At 36.2% G+C, this 25492-nt stretch overlaps 1 protein-coding gene across 2 annotated transcripts in view; it reads right to left on the bottom strand.

Moving 5' to 3' along the window:
• Window positions 1-25492, bottom strand: part of PDS5A (PDS5 cohesin associated factor A) — a 144712-nt gene that overhangs the window by 17537 nt on the left and 101683 nt on the right. For both annotated transcript variants that reach the window (XM_044224443.1, XM_044224444.1), the window contains exons 20-28: window positions 23530-23653; window positions 22599-22757; window positions 20038-20106; window positions 18751-18887; window positions 15858-15981; window positions 15374-15578; window positions 14734-14848; window positions 3628-3760; window positions 2929-3048 (exon numbers count right to left, since the gene is read on the bottom strand). In XM_044224443.1, coding sequence (XP_044080378.1) covers window positions 2929-3048; window positions 3628-3760; window positions 14734-14848; window positions 15374-15578; window positions 15858-15981; window positions 18751-18887; window positions 20038-20106; window positions 22599-22757; window positions 23530-23653 — 1186 coding nt within the window. The remainder of the gene's footprint in view (window positions 1-2928; window positions 3049-3627; window positions 3761-14733; window positions 14849-15373; window positions 15579-15857; window positions 15982-18750; window positions 18888-20037; window positions 20107-22598; window positions 22758-23529; window positions 23654-25492) is intronic.

Here is a 25492-nt window from a genome sequence, read left to right as displayed (position 1 = left end):
TTATCCATCAAGACATACTGTAGCCTCACTAGGCTCATTATCTCAATATGCTTAGTTTACCAGTGTTTAAATTTATACCAGATTAAAAGCAACATATCAGAAAAGGAAATGAGGAAAGCTGCTTATTGAAAAAACAAAACAAAACAAAAAAACCAAAACCAAACAAACAAACAAAACACCTAGTTCTTCAGTATGGAGGTACCTCAAAAAGTTGAAAACAGAGCTACCCTATGACCCAGCAATCGCACGGCTCGGTATTTACCCTACAGATACAAATGTAGTGATCAGAAGGGGCACGTGCACCCGTATGTTTATAGCAGCAATGTCCACAATAGCCAAACTATGGAAAGAACCTATATGTCCATCAACAGGATAAAAAAGATATTGTGTATATATACAATGGAATACTATGCAGCCATCAAAACCCCTGAAATCCTATCATTTCCAACTACATGGATAGAACTAGAGGGTATTATGCTAAGTGAAGTAAGTTAATCAGAGAAAGACAATTATCATATGATCTCCCTGATATGACGAATTTGAGAGGCAGGGTTGGGGGTCGTGGGGCGTAGGGAGGGAAAAAATGAAACAAGACGGGGTTAGGGAAGGAGACAAATGGTAAGAGCCTCTTATCCCAAGAAACAAACTTGAGGGCTGCTAGGGGTTTGAGGGGGGAGCAATGGGTGGCTGGGTGACGGACAATGGGGAGGGTATGTTCTATGGTGAGTGCTATGAATTGTGTTAAGACTGATGATTCACAGACCTGTACCCCTGGGGTAAATAATACATTATATGTTAATTAAAAAAACAAAAACAGGGGCGCCTGGGTGGCTCAGTGGGTTAAGCCGCTGCCTTCGGCTCAGGTCATGATCTCAGGGTCCTGGGATCAAGTCCCGCATCGGGCTCTCTGCTCAGCAGGGAGCCTGCTTCCTTCTCTCTCTCTGCCTACTTGTAATCTCTCTCTGTCAAATAATAAATAAATAATATCTTTAAAACAAAAACAAAAACAAAAAGCAAACAACCTAGTTCTTAAGAAGGCTAAAAACACTAAATTTCAGATATCAAAACAAAACCAACTCAACTTTGGTGTACTTACAAATAGCAATTTAATTCTTTGTTTTCTTTTTTAAAAGTAGGCTTCACATCCAACACGGGGCTTGAGTGCATGACCCTGATTGAGTCCCGAGAAATGAGCATCACATGTTCTACTGACTGAGCCAGCCAGGTGCCCCATTTAATCCCCCCCACTTCTAAAAGATTTATTTATTTATCTATTTGAGAGAGAGAGAGAGAAGGAGAGGATAGAGGGAGATTGAGAGGGAGAAGCAGACTCCCTGCTGGGGAGAGCTCCTGAAGTGGGGTTCAATCCTAGGACCCTGGGATCATGACCCGAGCCAAAGGCAGATGCCCAACCGAGATACCCAGGCATCCCAACAATTTAATTCTTAATGATGGGATCACCATTATATGAAGATTTTTAAAAAAATTTATCTATTTGACACAGAGAGAGAGACCACAAGCAGGTGGAGTAGTAGGTAGAGCAAGAGGGAGAAGCAGACTCCTCGCTGAACAGGGAGCCTGATGTAGAACTTGATCCCAGGACCCTGCGATGACCTGAGCCACCCAGGCACCCCTTATATGAAGGTTCTATTTGGGTACTATTCTGCTCACAATAACTCTAGGTCAATAATAAAAGTAAATTTAAATTCAAGAGCTCAGGTGGGACTACTTAAAAAGACCAGTGCCTATTAAATTAGAAAGCAAATAACTTTGCAATCTTTGCACAAAAACCAGGCAAACTAAGTGCTGAATACTAAATTAAAGAAAATCTGTTTAAAATTTTTGTCAAAGTATGACATTAAAAGTAAGAAGCTCCATTTCCTGGGCATGTTCTGTAAAATACTCTAAGGGATTAGGGTATTACCCTGAAGCATATCTTAAAGTTTGAAAAATGTGTAAAACATTTTAAAATGATGTATTTTTTCCAATTAAAAATATTTAGGACTCTGGGGTTGTCTGGCTGGCTCAGTTGGTAAGTGCATGTGACTCCTGACCTCAGGGTCCTGAGTTCAAGCCCCATGTTGGGTATGAAGCCTACTTAATTTAAAAGAAAAAAAAAATATTAGGATTCTGTTTTTTAAACAAAGCACAGGAAGGCTGAACTTCCAAATACTTCCTTAAAGCAGGAAATAAATACAAAACTTTTTAAAAAAAAGTTTAGTTGGAAAACAAAGAGCTTTAGTTAGCTGGAAAATTTACTTACACAGAAGACTTAATTTGCTGGTAGCAGAACTAATGATGTATTATTACTACCATCTATTGAATGCTTACGATGTGACAAACTCTTATAAACATAAAATTATAGACATAGTATTAATAATTGTTCATAGGTATTATCACCTGAATTTTAGAGAAACAGAAACTGAGGCTTAGAAGAGCTTAGAAGAGTCTAAAGTCCCTTAAGTTAGAAGCTGTTGATTAGAATACTGGCTTATATCTGCTGAGACCAGTTCTGTTAATTCTAACATTTTATTTCACGTGTGTGTGTATATATAATATCTCTATTATATATGTATTTATAATATTTATACCATTTTATTTCTTGCCTAATAAAATACAGTGTTTTAATAAAATGAAATTAAAATAACTTAAGATATCTGAAAACTCCTTTTCCATACTAGAAATATCCAGAAGGAAGAGCTCAAGGAAGAGCACCACCATAAAGCTTGATTTGCATTCTCGTACTCTGCAAGATGAGAATGGTGTTTGTTCAGGGCTTTGGAAGACAAGCTCCCATTCCTTGATATAAATATGAAGAGGTATTTCTTACTTTGTAGTCAAGACAATCCACTCTTTCCCACTAAGGTTGATGGTATCTGAAATTTACATCAGTTTAGTGTGGTAGAACAATTAAGAGAAAAAAATTACCTTTTCAGGTTGTGTAAAAAATTTCATTGGAAGGACTGGATCCTTTGGTGATTCTGCATTGCACAAAGCACTTTTACTATTTATAACACAGAGAGCCACATCACATACTGTATAAAGTTTCTAAGGAGGAAAGAAAGATCACATGTAACTTTCAGTAGCACAAAGTAACCACAAGTACCAATTCTACCTGATGTATAAAATGAAATCAAAAGAGGGATATGTGGGTATTATTTATTCCTCCAACAGTTCACATTAGTGTTTGCATTTCTTCTTACGTAGCCTCCTGATAAAAACAAAAAATAAAAAACAAACTAAAACACCCTTTAACTAATTAACATGAGTGTCGAGTATGCATTAAAAACAAACCAATTCAACTAAACCCAAGGGAAACACACAGAAAGGAGTATCTACTTGTCTGTAACTTACTAAAAATTTTAAGACAGCTACACAATAGTGAATTTTATTCGTTCTTATCCCCCTGCTCTGTAGAAGTTTTAATGTCCTTTTCAGGGTAATAAATAGTCCTCAAATAATGGAATTCAATGATAATAAAACACAATAAAACTGACCATAAATACGTATTTTTATGAACATTCTGTAATCTGATTTATTATGTAATAGGAAAAACAAGTGGGACAAGGACCGTAGTATTTTTTCCTGTAATTATCTTAATACATACTGGCCTAACACATATCTTACTTCATTTGTCTTGGATTCATCTGGAGACTGGGCATCTTTTGTTAACTTGATGTTCTCTGCCATCTTCTTCATAAAGGCATGGCTATTGTTTTCATTCTTTGTCATTAAAACTTCAAGCATGAACCATAGGCACCTAAATGATGAACATATTTGCCTATTAAGAGACTAAATGTAGGTGTTTTGCTTAATGGATTAAACATCTTATTGGGAAGGTTTGTTGTTTGGATATAACAAAATAAGAGTAAAATATAAACTAAACCATAAAATATTAAAAACAAAACATAGTTTAATATAAGAAAATCTGGCAGTTTCAGGAGCCATGGAAAGATTGATTCTGTAGGGATTCAACAGACATTTAGATGATCTGCATGTGTCACTGCCCAGCAATGACGAGGAAACCAGCAGGCAGCAAAGTCTCTCCACTCTGTTTGCAAAGTGTGCAGGTCTAGGATTTGTATGGAATTCTGCTGTGACATGGCTCCGAACTGCATGCGCACCGCAACCAGTCATTCGGCTAAGCAGTCACATCTCAAACTATTTTTGCTCTTCCACTTAGTATTGTATACTCATTTAACACATAAAGTATCTGAAGGGAACACCTGAATTTCTAAGTAAAAGTGAATCCCAAATCAGGATGAACATCAGAAGCCCTGGGGAACTTAAATCAACAAATCTTGGGAAAGGCTTGTTTGTAACAGTTCCCAGCAGGATTCTCAGGCAGCCATGGGACTTACTTAACTGTAGTCAACAGGGGAGAAATCATTTGATGATAACGAATGCATACTTCTTTGCCTACATTCTATGTAAATGTTTTGAGAGTCTACTGTAAGGGGGAAATACAGCACTAGGTTAAGGGAGTTCATTTTTAATAGACCTGTTTTAGAAGAACTATTAAGGTGAGTTCTTCGGGCTGAAATAAAAGGACACTAGACTGTAACTTAAAACCATAAGAAGAAAGAAAGAACACTAGCAAATACTACAGGTAATCACGTAAGTAAATGTAAAAGCCAGCATTACTGTACTTTCAATTTTAACTATTTTTACATAAAGACTTTAAAGGAAAATGCATGAATAATTCCATCTATGTGAATGGAAATAATGTAAAAAGATATAATTTCTATCACAATATCAATACTAAAGGGAGAAGGATAGAGAGGTGTAGGACAGGGCTTGTGTACTATTGTAACTAGGCTGCTACTGTTCAATCTAGGTTGTTACAAATATTATTTGGAATCTCTAAGAAAGTAAAAATACACAGAAAAGGGAATCAAAAAGGCTCACGACAAAAAAGTAAATATAAAAGAGAGAAGCTGTAATGAAGGATATTAAATAACAACATATATAAGACAGAGAAAACAAATAGCTGTATGGCAGAAATAACCTTTACTGGTAATTACTTCAAATTAAAATAGATTAAAGCCCCCAATCAAAAGGCAGAGATAAGCAGAATGGAAAAAGAAAAGAAAGAAAAAAAAGATTGACCTGTATCTGTCTGCAAAAGACTCACTTTATAAGTAAAACCACAAAGAATCTGAAAGTGAAAGGATAAAAAACATATTTCATGCAAATAATAACCAAAAGAGGGCTGGTAGCTATTTTATGATCAGACAAAACAGATTTAAGCTAAAAAAAGATTGTAAGAGACCCAGAAGTACTACGCTGATAAAAGGTTCAATTCAGCAAAAAGATATTACTATTACATACAAAGCTAAGAGTCCCAAAATTACATAAGCAAAAATTGACAGAATTGAAGAGAAATACATGATTCTGCATAATAATCTGAAATTTCAATATCTTAGCTTCTTTTGCTGAATGATGTATGTATTTATTTCAGAGAGAAAGAGAAAGCGTGAGAGTGAGCAGAATGGGGGGAGGGGCAAAGGTAAAGAATCTTCAAGCGGACTCCCTGCTGAGCGTGGAGCCTGATGCAGGGATTAATCCCACAACCCTGAGATCATGACCTGGCCTGAAATCAAGACTTGGATGCTTAATGAACTGAGCTACCCAGGCACCCCTTCAGTAACTTATTTTCAATAATGGGGAAAAGCCAGATAGAAGAGCAATAAGAAACAGAGAACTTGGTCTGATTCAAGATGGTGATGTAGTAAGACCCCAAACTCACCTCCTCTCAGGAACATACTGCATCTAAGCTACGTATGGAACCAAGTACCTCTTAAAAAACCTAAAGGTGACTGAGTGATGACTACACATTAGGCAAACAAGAGAAAAAACACATCAAAATGGGTAGGAGAGGCTGCAACACAATCTCACCAGAAACCCCACACCTGGTGCTGTGACCCACAACTGGAAGGAACTCAAATACCTGGAGCTTCTTCCTGAGGGGTAAAAGGTTCAAATCCCACACTGGTCACCCCAACTTCTAAAACAGAAATTTCAGAGCTGAGTCCTTAAAATGTCCCATAGTGGGCCCCACAAGCCTGTAGTGATCGGAGAAATAGCACTTAAAATGTTTGTGTGCTGGAACTGACACACTCTAGGGTCCAGCTCAGAAGCAGCTTAAAGTGAAGAACGTTAACCTGCTTAAAACCTAACCCCAAGGGGCAGGCATCTAATTCAACTTACACATCTAGGAGCCTGCTGGAACACTCTTCAGAACAGAGACTGGGGAGTACCATCTTTACATTCTCCTTTTGTTGTGCTCCAGAGGACGAGTAGCTCCCAGAAGGGAACCTTTACACACGTCTGGTGCCCTGATTTTTGTGGGTGCTGCCCAGGGGGCAATCTCTTGAACACCTGGCTCTGAAGAGCAAAGAAACTTGTGCGTCTGGTTACATGGGAATGTAATAATCATCTAGAAAGGAATTCAGACCCCTCCCTGGGGCCCCAATTTTTGTGAATGCTGCCAAGGGACACTTCTACATCACCTGACACTGGTGGTCATTGGGGCTTATGTTCCTGGGTCCCAAAGGACTGTAACCAGTGCACAAAGAGTGCCTAAACAGCTACCAGCTACCACCTCTCCCAGGCACAGAAAAAGGCAACTGACCCAGGGCCTGGTTTTTCTGTGAAGTAGGCCTATTGGCCAGTCATCATAACTGTGACCTGAGGGGTAGGCTTCTAATTAAAACAATCATCTAGAGGAGCGCCTGGGTGGCTCAGTGGGTTAAGCCGCTGCCTTCGGCTCAGGTCATGATCTCAGGGTCCTGGGATCGAGTCCCACATCGGGCTCTCTGCTCAGCAGGGAGCCTGCTTCCTCCTCTGCCTCTCTGCCTACTTGTGATCTCTCTCTGTCAAATAAATAAATAAAATCTTTAAAAAAACAAAAAAAAAAAACAAAAAAAAACCAATCATCTAGAGGCTGACTGAAATCCTTTCCAGGGACTTGGAGGGCATGTGCTATCTTCACACTCACCCTCTGCCACGCTCCAGAGTAGGGTCTCTTGGAAGAGAGCTTTGAGTCTGGTGCCTGATGCTCACGGGGCACCCCTTAATCACCTGGCTGTGGTGCCTGGAGGGGCTTGAATTCCAGGGTCCCAAGGGACTGTGGTAATCAGAGGGACCACTGTTGGCAGGCTAAGATCCTGTTTTTCCTGTCAAAAGGCCGCTCTGTTCTGGAGCTTTGGACCATGGGCAGGACTTAGGTTTGCCACACATTTAGTGACCTATGGCGCTTCCTCAAGGAACAAAGGCTATAAATGTCATGTTGGTGCTCTTTCTCCAGCTTGTTGCTATCTCCCAGAAGAGGGCTCATATACTCATTTGGAACCCCAGTTTTTATGAATGCCAATTAGGGGACATACCTCAGGATTACCAGGCTCTGGTAGTCAGTGAGGCTTATGTTCCTGGGCCCTCAGGATTGTAATATATCTGTATACTTTTAAATGCAGCTGCCTGAAGGTCTGGCTTCCAGTCAATCTGAATCTAGGTGCAGAGATCCTCCATTATGGGACACTGACGGCTCTTGGCACATCCTTAACTACTGGGAGCTATTAAAAATATAACAGGCTGCTTAAATAAACTCAAAGTTTTGAGAGATGACCAAGAGCTAGGGAAGAGCTGAATAGAAAGGTTCAACTCCTCCATAAGGTCATTCCTTCAAGACTAGAAAAAAATGGCTGTTTCATCTACTGTCCAGAAACCTATTCAGGGGTCAAGCAAAATGAAGAAACAGAGGAATATGTTCCAAATGAAAAGAGTAAGATAAAACCTCATAAAAAAGCCGTAATGAAAGGAAGGTAAGTAAATTTATTGAGTTCAAAGTAATGGTCATAAAAGGCTCACCAAACTGGGGAGGAGACTGGATGAACAGAGAGAGAACTTGAACAGGGATGAAATTTAACAAAATACCAAAGAGAATTCACACAGCTGCCAGGCGCTTGGGTGGCTCAGTCATAAGTGTCTGTCTTGGGCTCAGGTCATGGTCCCAGGGTCCTGAAATTGAGCTCCGCATTGGGCTCTCTCCCTCTACACTCCCTCCCGCTTGTGTTCCCTCTCTCTCTGTCATATAAATAAATAAAATCTTTAAAGAAAAAAAAATAACTCCTAGAGCTGAAGATTATAATAATGGAACTGAAAAATACAATAAAGGGGTTCAACAGCAGACTAGATATGAAACAGAAAGTAAGGATCAGTCAACCTAAAGCAAAGGCAGTGGAACTTACCCAATCAAAGCACAAAAAGAAAAATAAAGGAAATAAAAAGTGAAAATAGCTTCAGGAAATCAAAGGGTATCAAATGGACTAATATTTGAATTGTAGAGCTTTCAGAGGAGGAAGAAAGCAGAAGAAATCTTATTTGAAGAAATATAGCTGACACTTCCTGAATACAGGGATGGAAACAGACACCAGATCCAGGAAGCCCAGAAGTTCCAAAACGTATGAACCCAAAGAGACCTACACCAAGACACGTTACAATTAAAATGTCAAAAGTTAAAGACAGGAAGAGAATATTATAAGCAACAAGAGAAAAAAAATGGGAAATTTTTTAATGGGAATCCCCATAGGACTACCTAATGCATTGTTCAGCACAAACACTGTAGATATCAAAGGGACTTCTTCAAGTAGAAAAGAAAGGTCCTATTTAGTAACAACAATACATGTGAAATAGTATCACTGGAAAGGTAAATATATAGTATAGTAAAGGTAGTGAATTACTTATAAAGCTAGTATGAAGGTTAAAAGACAAAAGTAGTAAAAGTAACTATGATTCAGTAATTAACAGATACACAAGATAAAAAGATGCTAACTGTAACATCAAAAACATAAAATGTGGGTTAGAGAGTTAAAATGTTGAGATTTAAGGGCACCTGGGTGGCTCAGTCAAGTTAAGTGCCTGCCTTCGGTTCACATCATGATCCCCAAGTCCCTGGAAGGAGCTCCATACCAGGCTTCCTGCTCAGTGGGGAACAGGGGACTCCCCACTCTTTCTCCTCTCTCTATGGGGACTCCCGCTCCTTCTTTCTCTCAAATAAATAAAATCTTTAATAAATAAATAAATAAATAAAATAGCATCCCATGAAATTAAAAAAAACAGCTGAGATTTATAATGGGATCAAACTCAAGTTGTTATCAACTTATACCATTATAAGTTGTATGTAAGCACCATGGTAACCAAGAAATAAAAACCCACAGTAAATACACAAAAGATAATGAGAAAGGAATATAAGCATTCCACTAAAGAATCATTAAACCACACAGTAAGTAAGCAAAAGAAGAATAGGGAAGAGCTACAAAAACAGCCACAAAACAATTAACAAAATGGCAATAAGCACATACCTATCTATAATTACCTTGAATGTACATGCATTAAATTCTCTAACCAAAAGACAACAGAATGGCTGGATGGATTAAAAAAACAAGACTTGGGGGGCGCCTGGGTGGCTCAGTGGGTTAAGCCGCTGCCTTCGGCTCAGGTCATGATCTCAGGGTCCTGGGATCAAGTCCCACATCGGGCTCTCTGCTCAGCATGGAGCCTGCTTCCCTCTCTCTCTCTCTCTCTGCCTGCCTCTCTGTCTACTTGTGATCTCTGTCTGTCAAATAAACAAATAAAATCTTTAAAAAAAAAAAACAAACCAAAAACCAAAAACCAAGACTCATCTATATGCTGCCTACAAGAAACACACCCAGTGAAAGTGAAGAGATGGAAAAAGATACTACATGCAAATAGAAACCAAAATAAAGCTTTAGTATCTACATTTGTATCAGACACAATACACTTTAAAATGACTATAATAATACACAAGAAAAGTGACACGTAATGAGAAAGGGGTTAACAAAGAAGTAGATATAACCTTTGTAAATATTTATGCACCCAACATAATTTAGGAGCACCTAAGTATATAAAGCAAATATTAACAGACCTAAAAGGAGAAATACAATAACTGTATTTATCATTATTGATATATGGGGACTCTAATACCCCAATTAGTCAAATAAACAAATCATCAGACAGAAAAACCAAGAAGAAAAAACATGGTCTTAAATGACATTTTAGACCAGATGGACTTAACAGATATTTACAGAACATTCCATACCAAAGCAACAAATACACATTTTTCTTAAATGCACATGGAACATTTTCCAAAACAGATCATATGTTAGGCCACAAAACAAGTTTTAATGAATTTGAGATTGAAATAATATCAACCATCTTTTCTGACTATAATGGTATGAAATCAGAAATTAATGACACAAAGAACACCGAAAAATTCACAAATATGTATAGATACAACAACATGCTACTGAACAATCACTGGGTCAAAGGAAAAATCAAGAGAGAAATAAAGGGTATACCTGAGACAAACAACAGTGGAAATCAACATACCAAGATTTATGGGATGCAGCAAAAACATCCAACCAGGGAAGCTCTAAGAGTGAAATTCATAGTGATAAACACCTATCTCCAGAAAGAAACTAATTTTATACCTGAAGGAGCTAGGAGAAAAGAAGAACAAATAGAGCCCAAAGCTGATAGAAGAAGTAAGGAAATAACAAAATTCAGAGCAGAAATAAGTGAAATAGACTAAAGTGACAATAGGAAAAAAAAAAATGGATGAGACTAAGAGCTGTTTGAGAAAATTGACAAACCTTTAGCTAGACTGACGAAGGAAAAAAGAGGACTCAAAAATCAGAAATCAAAGACAAAAGGTTATGACTAATACCACAGAAGTACAAAGGACCAAAACAGAATGCTATGAAAAATACATGCTAACAAACTGAACATTCCAAAACAATGGATAAACTCTTAGAAATATACAACTTACCAAGACTGGATCATAGGGAACAGAAAATCTGAAAGACCAATTACTAGGAAGGAGATTGAATTAGTAACTGAAAACTGCCCAACAAACAAAAGTCTAGGACCATATGGCTTCCCTGGTAAATTCTACCAACATTCAAACAAGAATTACCACCAATTCTTCTCAAATTCATCCAGAAAAGAGAAGAGGAGGGGATGCTTCCAAAAATCATTTTACAAGGCTAGCTGTACCCTGATACCAAAACAAGGCAAGGAGGCCACAAAAAAGAAAAACTACAGACCAATATCTCTGATGAACTTAGAAACAAAAAAATTTAACAAAGTATTAGGGAACTGAGTTCAACAATACATTAATGAAAGGATCATACACCATGACTGAGTGGGCTTTACTCCATGGACAGAAGCACGGTTCAGCTGTATACCACATTAACAAAATAAAGGATAAAAATTGCTACGATCATCTCAACAGATATAGAAAGAGTGAATGACAAAATTCAACAACCATTTACGATGAAAAACTCTCAACAAAGTGGGTACAGAGGGAACATACTTCAACATAACAAAGACCATGTATAACATCATACTCAATGGTGAAAGCTGAAAGCTTTTCCTCTAAGATCAAGAACAAGACAAGGATATCCACTCTTCACCACTTTTATTCAACAAAATACTGGAAGTCCCAGCCAGAACAATTAGGCAAGAAAAAGAAATAAAGGCATCTAAACTGAAAAGGAAGAAGTAAAACTGTCACTAGTTGCAGATGAGATGGTATTAGACACAAAAAATCCTAAAGACTCCATTGGAAAACTGAATAGAATAAAAAAATCCAATAAAGTTGTAGAATACAAAATCAATACACAAAAATCTTGTACTTTTTACATTAATAATTATCAGAAAGAGAAATTAAAAAACATTCCCATTTATAAGTGCATCAAAAAGAATGACACCTAGGAATGTACTTAGCCAAGGAGGTGAAAGATCTATAGATCAAAAACTTAAGACATTAATGAAAGATACTACAAAACCTAGAAATAAATGGAAAGATATTCCATGTTCATGGACTGGAAGAATATTGTTAAAATGTCTGTATTATTTCAAAGCAACCTACAGATTCAATGCAATCCTTACCAATGGCAGTTTTCACAAAATTAGAAGAAATAATTCTGAAATTTATATGAAACCATAAAAGACTCTGAATAGCCAGTGACACAATAAGTTAATAATTTCCACACAGTTAAAAACCACGCTTTGAAAAACATGTAATTTTACACTTCAAATTACATGCTAACTTGATTGTTTAAAGATCCTAAAAAATGCTGCCTGCTAGACAGAAAACATGTGCCAGTGAGTTCATTTCTAACTCCAGTTACTTCTAGACTAGTCAGTACTCTTTTTCCCACATCAGGTCTCTCTCTTAAGTCTAATCCTTCTTCCACATGACTGATTTGCAACTGAAATACACTAAAACGTCTTCTAGACCTCTAGATCCTGTGTCCTAGGCAAACACATACATCATGTTTTCGTTTTATGGAAGTGCTTTCTGGGAAATGCCAAACTAAACGTTTTTAAAAAAAAAATTTTTTTTTAAAAAAGATTTATTTATTTATTTATTTGTCAGGGATAGAGGGAGAGAGAGAGCGCGAGAACAGGCAGACAGAGAGGCAGGCAGAGGGAGAAGCAGGCTCCCTGCCGAGCAAGGAGCCCGATGTGGGACTCGATCCCAGGACACTGGGATCATGACCTGAGCCGAAGGCAGCTGCTTAACCAACTGAGCCACCCAGGCGTCCCAAACTAAACGTTTTTAAAGAAAAAAACCTGTAAATACAAATGTAAACATTTACAAGACAAAAATAAGAACTGGAAGACATTTTGGGAATTATTTTATTTCGTGCATGTTATGGGTAAGGTAACTGAGAGCCAGAGAAGTAAAGTTTTCAGTCATACAGCTGGAACTAGAACCTAATTAATTATGTGGCTTCTTAAAATACAGATCAACTAAAAGCCCTAAATTTTTTTTTTTTAAATGTAGACATTTTCAAGCATTTGAAATAGAAAGACTATATTACTGGGATGATGTATTGGAAGCAGCAACAATGAAATGACAAGCCCTCAAAATTAAGGAGCTCATAGCCCAATGCTTAACAGTAACGTTGGACAAGATAGAACACTTCTTTGAATTAAGATATTAACACATTTTCAGTGACGAAAGTTGTAGAGATAAATGTTGATTACAAACTTAAATGAGATAAGGATTAAGGTTTAATGCCACACATACAAAAATCATAATACAATTATTTATTTATTTTTAAAAGATTTTATTTATTTGAGAGAGAGGGAGAGAGGGAGTTCAGAGGGAAGTGAGAGGGAGAAGCAGGCTCCCCACTGAGCAGGGAGTCTGTTGTGGATCTTGATCCTAGGACCCCGGGTTCACGACCTAAGCTGAAGACACTCAACCAACTTAACCACCCAGGCGCCCCTATAATACTTTCATATTCAAGTTGAGGATACCAGTTTAAGAGTGCAAAGCAAAATCATTATAAGAGGACAGAAAGTACATACTGCTTTAAAGTTTCCTGGAGGTCGGAGGCAAGGCAATTAATGTGGTCATTGTTGGCCACTGGGCCTAACTGTCCCACCTTGTCTCCCTTAGCACAACCCATCAGCTCTACAGCAAACCTCCGAGTAATGAAAATCTGAAACTGTTTGGGAAATTCAACAATCCAAATGACTACGGGCACAGTTATGAAGACTTATCCTGTTGCAGGAATGATTATGAATCTGACTGACCTCAGAGAGTACATGGAAGAGGCAGTTATGAAGGCCTTTGATCATAAGAATCTGGATGTGGATGTGCCACACTGTGCAGATGTTATAAGCACAACAGAAAATATAGCTGTATATATCAGGGAAAACCTCCAGAAATTTCTTCCTCTGGGAGTTCTTTTATAAAGTAAAAGTAAATGAAACTGGCAATATTGCTGTCATCTATAAAGGAAAACTGCTTTTAGGGATTAATATTGTAGAAAGATTAATTTCTTTCAAAGGTTTTTGTACTCTTGCACTATTAAGAAGTCATCACATAATTGTTACACCTCCACATTGTGCTCTGGAGGGCTTGATTTATTGAAATCATTGTGTGTAAGATCTACTGTGAATTCAAATCTATTTTAAAACCGAACTTGTAAAAATCAACCTGAATATCATTTAAAAAGTCGTTTACCTATAGATTAAAAATCACTTCATTTTCAGTAAAATGTTGTGGTGTGGAATTTAAAAGCAAAACAAATCAATTCTTGTTTCCCCATTTAAAAAAACCAGTTTATTGGTGGTCATCTGTAGACAAACTTAGGTTGCCTCTCACTCTTTCACCTTGTATCATATACAAAGCTCTGTTTTACACAAGTACCACTTATTCAACAAGTGTTTTTTAACTGTTTACTTGCCTGTGTTTCCACTAGATACAAATCTCTCTGTGACTGGTGTAACAAGCCTAATTTTGTACTACCATAATCCTGCCACAGAATTTCTCATGTGTACATGCTTATTTTTAAGGCATCTTTTGAGTATGAAAGTAAAGTTTAGTTTCAAGGAGAGAAATTTTTACTACATGGCTTTCAAAATTATCGAGTTGATGTAACTGAAACCTATCTTAACACAAATAGTGAAAATAATATAAAAACTAAAATAACCAAACTAACCTGTTTCAAAGTCCCAGTTAATTGCAAACAGGAAACAAAAGAATCAAAAAGAACCTGACAGATGGGGAAAATTTTCTAGGATGAAATTTATAATAAAACCACAAAGAAGTTTTTATTTTAATGGGAATAGTAACAGGAAAAAATTTATAAGTAAAAGTTTCTAAAATTCTTGAAAATCAACATGACTTACTCTTTAATATCACGAAGTTGATCAACATCTTGTGATCTTGTAAAATCTGGATCATGGGCTAGCAGGTGAATCATATATGGAACTACATATTCAGGCAACAGTGATAATAATTTCTCTGAAGTGAAAACATTATTATTAACAATAGCCATAACAGCTTCTACAAAATGCCCCTCTAATTTTGCATTCAAACCACTCCAGTTTCCATCTTTTCCTCAGTTATTTTAAAATTATAGGCAACCTGCTATCTAGATGATACTGAAATGCATTTCAGTGCTGAAATGCATTAAAGCCATTTATTAAAGCCAAAAGGATAATTTGAGATTATACAGTGAGTCCTTCATAAAGCTGGGAAAATAATTCTCTTCTCTCTGACATCTGAGCAATGTGTTTAAATCAAGCCACACTGCTGATCCCGTAAGAAAAATACAATTCCTCCAAACAGTTTTATATATCATAAATAACACTCAGAAACCAGGATTTTAGATGTTAAGTATATCACAACTATAGCAACGGCATTCTATAAAAACTGTAGTGTTCTTATAAATATACTACAATGGAAAGATATGAAATAAACGCCCCCTACAAATCGATACACTCACAAAGATACACTTGCACACTTGGAGCTTTCAAAATTACTTACCAGTAGCCATGGGATTCTGTTTAATGTATTCCCTGCGTATACTGATATTTTTTAGTAAACACTGTCGTGCATGTGCTCTTCTCTCCTTCACAGGATCTTTGGCACACAAGGCAAAGATCGCCATATACTCCAATGGGAGCAGTAACTTCACGAGAGCCTTATGCAACTTCTGCGCAAATATCTGTCTTACTTGGTAGCACTCATCCTACAGCAGCATAAAACCAAAAATACTTCAATAAAAATGTCAGTACTTTTAAAACCATGACAAAATAACCTAGTTCAGAAAAAAAACTGGAAAACATTTACTAAAGAGCAGTTTGTTCCAAAAGTCCTCATTTTTAAAAAATACTTAGAAGATGTTTAGTTAGCATAGTTATAATAGCAATTCCTTTTGTGCACACAGTAAATGGATCTGTATCCACAGAAAGTAAATGTATTTAACTTTGAAGGCCAAGTAACTGACAAAAATAAGAGGATTACTTACATTAATAACAAGTGCACAGAGCTGGAACTGTTCTGGGGTTATAATTTCATGGTAACAAGGTTCCTGAGCAAGCTTCATTATGGCACTACCAGCAGCTAATCGCAAGCGAGACATATCAGATTTACTATAAACAAACAAAAAAGAAATAAACATTTCCTATAACCATTATCATTGATAACAATGCTTTGATCCCTTTTTGAGTGTTAAGGTCTTTAACTTTATGCTTAAAATGACATATAATGTACAAATCTGGGAAAGTTACCTTGAGTCCTTGAACTCAACACAGGGAAAAAGGCTCAAATCATTGTGACTAACAATAAACTTATCTGCCTTCGTTTTCAGTTATGTTCTAGCGTAGATCCTCTACCATAAACAAGCAGCTCTGCTTGTGATTCACATCTATGATCACTGCAATGCCAAGAAGAACCATTTCTATCAGGAACAGTATTCCTTATTTTAGGAGGAATACACATTTGTTGTAAAATACTCAATTAAATCACCTATCATATTAAATCTATTTCCTACAGTTTTTAAATGCACATCCATATATACACACGTCTAACAACTGATGAAATGGAGGGGCTAGCAATGAGGCTGATTTACACCACAGAAGGGGAGGTATCACACAAATATCTAAAAGGAAAGGTTATGGAAATGAGAGCCAGTGTCTATCTGGGCTACTAATCTCTGGGACAGACTTCCTTTTGTAAGCCAAAGGCCCCCCTGCACCCCAGGAGGTCCAGCACTTCCACTCCTGCCCAGTAGTTTTTTATTACCTAAATGGTAGAATGTGACAATAAATCAGTCTTAAATCAAAAAGAACAGTCTTATTTCAACTTAGGTTAAACATAGCATGGTTATGACGTTTTAAAGACTTCGGGAAATGTGGAAAGCTGGCTGAGTCCATCACTACCATGTAAGAGGAGAAAACATGGCACTCCAGAACAGCAGGACTAACAAAGGGAACACCTGTATTCTTTCTTTCTTTCTTTCTTTCTTTATTTATTTGACAGACAGAGATCACAAGTAGGCAGAGAGGCAGGCAGAGAGAGAGAGAGGAGGAAGCAGGCTCCCTGCTGAGCAGAGAGCCCGACGCGGGGCTCGATCCCAGGAGCCTGGGATCATGACCTGAGCCGAAGACAGAGGCCTTTAACCCACTGAGCCACCCAGGCGCCCCTGGAACACCTGTACTCTTGAGGGAACTTCAAATGGCTTCTCAGACAAATGACTGAGGAATTAAAAAAAAACAACAACCAGCTACCATCTGGGTGCTTAAGTCTGTGCTAGGCAGTGTATGAACACTTCACAAGCTTTATCTCATTTAATTTTCACTCTGTAAGATGAAGAAATTGATGCTTAGAAAAGTGATTTATAGAATTCACACACTTAGTAAACGGAGTGTAGAGTTGCAGAAGTTTCTGATTCTACAGCTCAAGCTAAACCATGGTATATAGAATACCTAATTAAGATTTGCCAAATATTTCATGACACGTGTGTTCCACAATTAACTATGCCCTTATTTTCTGTGATGATAAAAAATGCTGGAAAGAACACGTTTATACATATGTTTTTGTAGGATTTTTAAAATTTATCATGACTGTAAAAATAAAGAGTCAAAAGGGTAACATTTATAAGGATCTAGACACAAAGTGCCAAACTGTCCTGCCAAGACTGTGCCAATTTATATTCACAGGACTAATGAGGAGACCCATTTTCTTGTACCCAAAAAACAGTGATTACTTTAAAAAATATTTTTGCTCATTTGACAGGCAAGTATCGCTAAGTTTAAACTGTATTTATTGTATTTAGTGATGTTAAACACTGTTAAAAAGATAAACTGGTAATTTGTAGTCTTCATCTCTATCAGGGATCCTGCCTATTTATTTGTCTTATTAAAAGATCATTATTAAGCCTTTGCCTTAGTTTCCCCCAATTTAGAACTTTTTATTATCCCTAACTCAGCTCTAATCTTCTCACCTGTTCCTACACAACTACCCTTGACTTATTCTATGACAATTTTCCATGGTTTCCTTCAGTTTATCAAAGCAGTCAGCATCTCTATTGTAATTTGCTCATTTCCTAATCTCCTCCACTGGAATGCATATTCCTTGGAAGGAGAGATTTTATACCTTTAAAAAAAACCATAGCAGTGCCTAAGATGATAGTGCTCAATAAAAAATGAATGCATAAATGAATTAAATCTATCCTGTAATAACACATTTTAAAGTAGGAACACATCACGAGTAGAATTCTATAGTTTTATCTGTTGGTACTCCTGGACCCTAGTAAATCAAGAATCTGAAACAAACAAGGATCATGAAAAATTTGCTTTTATTTTCATCTTAAAATGAATAGGAAGAAGAAATGGCAATTTCACAAAACACTGAAAATGTGCAGAAATGGAAACTTTATTATTATTATTATTTTTTCAGTTGTAGAACCTTGTTTTAATCTTCTGCAAACCACCAGGAGGTCTGTGACTTTTTCCTCCTTTGAGCTCCTCCCCTAAAGCATGTATTCCTTTCATGGTACTAAGTCACCCCCCTCGTTCAATCACTATATTACAGGGTAAAAGACAGGAACTGAATCTTCTCTGTTTTTGCTGCAATGCTTTTCATGGTGTTTTGCAAAGAGTAGTATTTCAATAGATATTTGCTTAAGTGAACCGTATGTTGAAGCCAAATCTAACATATAGTGATTATGACTAAACATTTACTGGAAAAAGTCTGGTCTTTAGAGAAGAAACATTCCATCATCACTGAGAAGTACATTAGATCTGATCCCGAAGCATATGGTGTAATTACAACATTCAATATTACTTAGGTAAATAATTCCTATGTAAGTTCCACCAACATTTTGAGCTGTAAAAATTGGAAAGGAGGAAAGATCTCACCTGATCCTCTTTTGCTCTGTCAGGTCACCCTCACTAACCAACATCGCTGATAATAATCGAAGAGTTGAATTGGCAGATTTAGACTGGTTGTTTTTCATACCCAACAGCCACCTTACCAGAAGTTTAATTGCCTGTACCTATAAAATATTAACATGCTAAAAAAAGAAAGGAACTTAAAATTCCAATTAAAGGGAAGATTAATTTATGTCAATTAGATTAGTGAGGTTGCTTAACTGCTGGTGGACATGTTTTATTAAATAAGTCTGTAGGATAATAACAATAACAGTAAAAATATTTATTCTGTTTAATCTGTAATAGGCACTCTCCCCAGAGCTGTACATGTATTAACTTATTTGATGTTCCAAACAAGCCTAAAGGGAGGTGTTTTTATTTCCAATAGCTAAGGCAATGGAGACACATTACTATTATAGATAAATGCCCAAAGTCTGGCTTCTGAACCCAGGCTTTTCACATTTGCTTAAGATTTTCAAATTATTTGAAAATATACTGTTTAAAAATAACTATTTAAACTATACCTGTTATAGTCATTAAAATGAGCTATTTAGATAGATCTTAATATTTTTTATAATACTGCAAAAACTATTTTGAAGAAATCATTAAGTCTGAACCTGTCTGTCCTGATTTAAAAAATTAGGAGATTCCATAATTATTTGTGGTCATAATTACCTGAAGGTTTATACTAAAAAGATTGCTACCAGTGCATGTCAAAGAACTAGCTAAAGGATCTAGGTGTTATTTACTATATTTATTGACAACCTGGAAAAAAGAATTGACGGAACATGACTAGGAAGCTATACAAGGTGAAACATTTTAATCAAGGAAGATGGTAGCAAATTAAGTCTTGTCTTCAATCCCAATACTACCACTTTAAAAATTAGTTTTATTGAGGTACATTTTGTATCTATCAAAAGTTATGAATTCGATGACAGCATCTGTTTTTGCCAAGTTAATATTCATATTTTTATAGACAGTGGTAGTGAGGCTACACTTGAGAGGCTTTGGAGCATCAACATCCTACAAACAATTTCTATGAAACAGCCTCACTGAAATTATTTTAGCAGGTGGGAAGTTCTACAGAAGATCCTGACATAGATCTGTATGTAAATAACTCAATGAGGACTACAATTTCTTTGAGAGAAACTACTTTTGATTTAAAAATAAAGTACCTCATTTAAAAATACTATTAGTTGCCAGGTTAAAGAAAAAGAGCATCTATGGAAGTTCATTATTTTAACACAAAAATTATCAAGACCTACACAAATTTACCTTTGCTAGTACTTCAGGGGAAACCTCTTCATCTGGAGACCATAATTTTCCATTCTTCTCACCTGTTGACTATAGACAATTGAATATATTTAACTCTTAGAAAGAATTTTAAAGTATCCTTATGTTTTTCATGCTGAACAATGCAGTGCTCTAGGAAACCTTTAATTGAGTCACCAGAGCTTGAAAAAGAACAACAAAGCTGGATGACTTGAACTTCTTGATTTCAAAACTTATTACACATTTATAGTAATCAAGACAAAATGGGTGGCACTGACACCTACAGGCATATAGAACAATGGAATGAAATAGAAATATGTGAACTCACATATATGGTCAACTGATTTTTAACAAGGTTGCTAAGGCACTCAATTACTTAAATGGTGCTGGAAAAACTAGATATCCACAAGTTAAAAAAAAAAAAAGAAAAAGAAAAAGAAAAAAAGAAGATGAACGTACCTTAAATCACATACAAAAATTAACTCAAAAGAGATCAAAGACCTTAATTTAAGAGATAAAACTATTAAAACACTTAAAAGAAGATACAGGGCAAAATCTTCATCATATTTGATTTGGCAAGTATCTGACAAGAGTTTAATACTCAGAATATATAAAGAATTCTTACAACTCAGCAATAATAATCCATTTAAAAGTGTGCAAGGGACTTTGAATGTCCAAGAAGATACAAACATGGCAAAAAGTACATGAAAAAAAAAAATCCCTTATGATGTTAGTCATTAGGGAAACACAAACCAAAACCACAAGATACTATTTCACATCCACTAGAATGGCCATTATCAAAAACACAGAAAAGAGGAAGCACTGACAAAGATGTGACAAAAATTGGAAGACTTGTGCTCTGATGGTGGGAATGCAAAATGGTACAGCCACTATGGAAAACAGTGTGGTGATCCCTCAAAAAGTACAACAAAGAATGATCACGTGACCCAGCAATTCCTCTCCTAGGATTTGTCGAAAAGATTTGAAAACAGGGACACAAATGATTATTCACAAAAGTTAAAAGGTGCAAAAAGACCCAAATGTCCATTAACTGATGAATAAACAAAATGTAGGCTACACATACAACAGTATTATTCTGGCATAAAATGAATGAACTTCTAATACATAACACAAATGAACCCTGAAGTCATTATGCAAAGTAAAATATGCCAGGCATAAAAGGATAAATTTTATATGGTAAGAGGTATCTAAAAGAGGCAAATACAAAGTCAGAAGAAAGTACAACAGAGGTGTTAACAGAGGCTATGGGAAGGAGGCAATGGGGGTTATTGATGCAGAATTTCTGTTATAATGGGGGTTATAATGAATGCAGAATTTCTCTCTGAGATTAAAATATTCTGAAAATAGTGGTGACAGTTACACAATATGGGTACATATTTTAGGTGGTACTTTGGGTCATTTTGGAGAGTTGTTTGGCTTTCCTGGGTATTTCCTATGTACAGAGGAGGCATACAGGGTATAAAACTTTCTTATTTTTTAAAAAACCAAACCAAACAAAAACACCCACCCAACAACAAAAACAAGAATGTTGGTGTATATAAGTGATATAACCTTAAAAATGGCAAAAATGCCAATGTTTATAATATGTACATTTTACCACACAAACAACAAAAAAGAGCCATTGTAAACTACAATCTAGTCATCTTAAGAGGTGTCTTAAATTTCACATTTATTGCCATTCACATCTATCAATAGAGCAAAGTACAGCCTGAACGTGTTGAGTGGGAAATGACACTTGGGCCATGCTCTTCCATTCTTGTCTATTACATTCAAATGGGGGAAGGGAAAGAGGATGGAATGTATTGGCAAATGTCCTTTTTAAGTTTGGATATCGAAGGCTCCAAGACTATTGGGTCAAGTGGAAGGAACAGGTAAGCTGGGATAAATTAGCACTGCACTGAAAGTCATCCGCAATGATCTAGCAGATAAAACTGATTTGTCTTCACTCAACAACTTTTTAATTTATATCTACTTGGTAAAGTAGTGATTTTTTTTTTCAAGTAGTGATTCTTAATCAGAGGTGTGTTTCAGGAATCACCTGGGGTGCCTTTTCAAGCTATATATTCCCAGACTCCAGCCCAGAGTTAATAAATTAGCATGAGGGCACACACATGTGCATGTACCACCCACCCACACACTTCAATAACTAAAACAGAATATGTATCTAGTGCCAAAAATGCAATGTAATTATATTTCAAAACACTAGTTAAATACAAATCCACTCATAGTTTTAACAACATCTGATAAAATTCTAGCACTCCAGTAAATCATCCTTCAAATGTTAGGATAATAGCATTTGACTTATATTTTTTACTTCATGATTCATCCATCTTATGTTCTCAATTTTTCTTTCTTAAATGTTAAGTTCTGGTAATAGCTACATGAAGTCAGGATGTCATTTGGAAATTTAAGTAAATAAGGACGGAAAACACAATAATTTAAGAGGAAAAGAAAATTAAATAGAGACGCAGAAGTGTTTTTGTGATAAAGATGTAAACAGTTTTAGTATCATTATTTTAAATTTAATTAAATCAGAAACTTACCCTGTCGTTCATTAGCAGATCTTTCACAATAAAATTTGCTACTACAGATTTCATTGGGGAAGCAAACTGATCTGGAGCTAACATAGAAATGTGGCCCAATGAAACTAATGGAGTTATAAGTTGTTCTGGTACATCAGCGTTCAGACTCCTACTGAGTGGCTATAAAAATGAAAGAGTCAAAATTACCAGTTTGTTTTATAAATATCCAGACATTCTATGGGACCAGTAAATGTTCCTGACCCTCCTGAATTTGTTGTGCCCAATAAACCTATTCTAATGATATGATCAAAAGTACCTTGAACCGTATCAGACACTCAATTCTTATTTCAACTACTGAAATTCGGTAAGAAAGAATCCAGGAAAAAAAAAGAAAGAAAAAAATAAAGTACACATAAAAGGCAGAAGTAAAAACAAGAACATTTCTGCATCATCAAATCAGCATTATTTTCAAGCCATCTATAATAACAGCCTTGGTATGTTGGTGGACTTGGACATTTTAAAGACCATGGACCATTAAATAAATGTTCACTGTTTAAAATAATAGGAGTACCTTTCCAGTAATGGAATCAGGCCAAAGATCATACATAAGAAAAGGCAAACAGGACTAATTTTCAGGTAGGGTTGTCAGGTACTTTAAAAACTGGGTAGTTCAAAGTTACTTTCTGAGGATATATACCACTGAGCCAATAAAGCTAAAACTAAGTAAAATGTTCTAACCCAAACACACAGAATATTCTTCTGTATGTAGTGTTTGAACATATACTGTGATCTAAAGGCTGTGAATACAATGCTCAAAAAAGACAGCCCATGCTCCCATAGAATTTATAAGACTAAACAGCCCCTCCTCCAAAAAAACTACCTTCTATCTTCATCAAACCACACAGCATAAAAATAACAATCAACATAAACACATCCTATGTATTATATATACCTCAAAAATCTGTGCAAGCTGGACTTCCTTATTTGTGAATATGGCATGTATACAGTGAACAGCCTGTTTTGCTTGGTGTGGAGTACCTCTCTTTGCTTTCTGATGTAAAATGGGAATTAAGGTCCTGTTAAAAAAAAAAATCATAGTTTAAAAAAAAAAAAAAAGCCCATATACCACAAGTAGTTTTTTTGGTTGTCTCCTGTAATTCCTTTCCCATAGCTGTTTGGATGTATGTTGGTAGAGAAATTTCTTCTTCTTCTTCTTTTTAAGTTTATTTACGTAATCTCTACACCCAACATGGGGCTCGAACTCACAACTCTGAGGACTGAGAGTTTGCATCCTCCACCAAATGAGCTAGCCAGGTGCCCCAGGAAGACTCCCTTAAAAATTAGCTCGTCTGTAGGGGGCGCCTGGGTGGCTCAGTGGGTTAAAGCCTCTTGGGCTCAGATCATGATCCCAGGGTCCTGGGATCAAGCCCCGCATCAAGCCCCGCATCATCGAGCCCCGCATCGGGCTCTCTGCTCAGCAGGGAGCCTGCTTCCTCCTCCCTCTCTCTCTGCCTGCCTCTCTGCCTACTTGCGATCTCTGTCAAATAAAATAAATAAAATCTTAAAAAGAAAAAAATTAGCTCATCTATAGAAAGATTTAAAGCCCCTTATCAATGTCCTCAATTATAATCCAAGAAACAAAATGTCTCAAGAAAAAGGTACTTAAAGGAGACAATTTTTGTTTTAAAGCTACCTCATGAATATGGAGAAATAAACAAGCCACCCTTAATTTATAATCTAAAATTTGCTCCATGCCATACTTTTGTATTTTCCATTCCCTTTTCACAAGCCCCTTCAGTTATTTTAATGTAGTCATGGGAAAAAAGTAGCAAAAGGCCAAATTTTGTTAAAAAGTTGAAATGATGCCAGTGAAACAAAGTATGCAAGGATACGACATATATATATACATATTGGTAGAGGAGTAATAAAAGCATCTAACGATTATTGAGAAATTGTGTAAAGCACCATTCTGAATGTTTTTACATGAATTAAGTCTATTAATCCTCATAGTCACACAAGGAGGACTATTAAACAGACATGAAAACTAAAGCACAAAGATACTGTTTATTTAAGTTTCTTAGGTTAATGGAGCTAGGATTTGGTGAGGTTGGGATGTGAAGATGTGTACTTCTGTTAAGATCCATGCACTTAACCTCCATTTTGACACTGAAGATCAAAAGTAAACAATCTTGCCTTAGGACAATATGTACTTTATTGTCTTACATTACAGTCTTAAGCATTAAAAGTTGATGATATGGGAAACACTGTACGAAGAAAGAGCATGTACATATCAACCTATAAAAGAACAGGTATACACATCAAGTAGATAACATACTCATAAAAGATGCCAAATTGTTGACAGTGACTCTTTCTCTTTTATATCTCCTGAAGTTTCACCTTTTTACAATGAACAAACAAGTATTTCTTCTTAATCATAAGAAAATCTACCTTAGGCAAAAAAATTTTAAGGAAAGATACTTGTCATTCATTTGCTGCAGTGGTCCTATTTTATAGATTATAAGTCAGTGGTGTCAAATACCATGGTGACAAAAAGGTCTTCTCATGAAAACAGAAGGGTAGACATTCAGAGTGATAACCCAGATCCCAGGTCATTCACCTCAGCCAAAAAACTGGAACATACACTAGTCAGTGTAAGTCGGATTTGACATTTCTGAGTATGCCACATTTCTTTGTCTGCAGGTTTAGAATGATAAATTAGGGATTTCTATGCCCAAGTAGCCTCCTGAACTAAGTACTGTCTTTTTCTCACAACCTTATTTACCAGTAACAATTTTTATAAAACAAGTAACAAAAGGAGACAGAGCAGTGATCAAATTATTGTTAAATGTATTATTTATTCTTCTTGGTCTAATGAAATGAGGACACATATATCAACTTTAAACCTTTTCCTTGTT

Source organism: Neovison vison, chromosome 11, assembly GCF_020171115.1.
Source record: "Neovison vison isolate M4711 chromosome 11, ASM_NN_V1, whole genome shotgun sequence".
In the NCBI taxonomy this organism is placed as follows: Eukaryota; Metazoa; Chordata; class Mammalia; order Carnivora; family Mustelidae; genus Neogale; species Neogale vison.
This window is presented reverse-complemented; position numbering and strand designations above follow the sequence as displayed.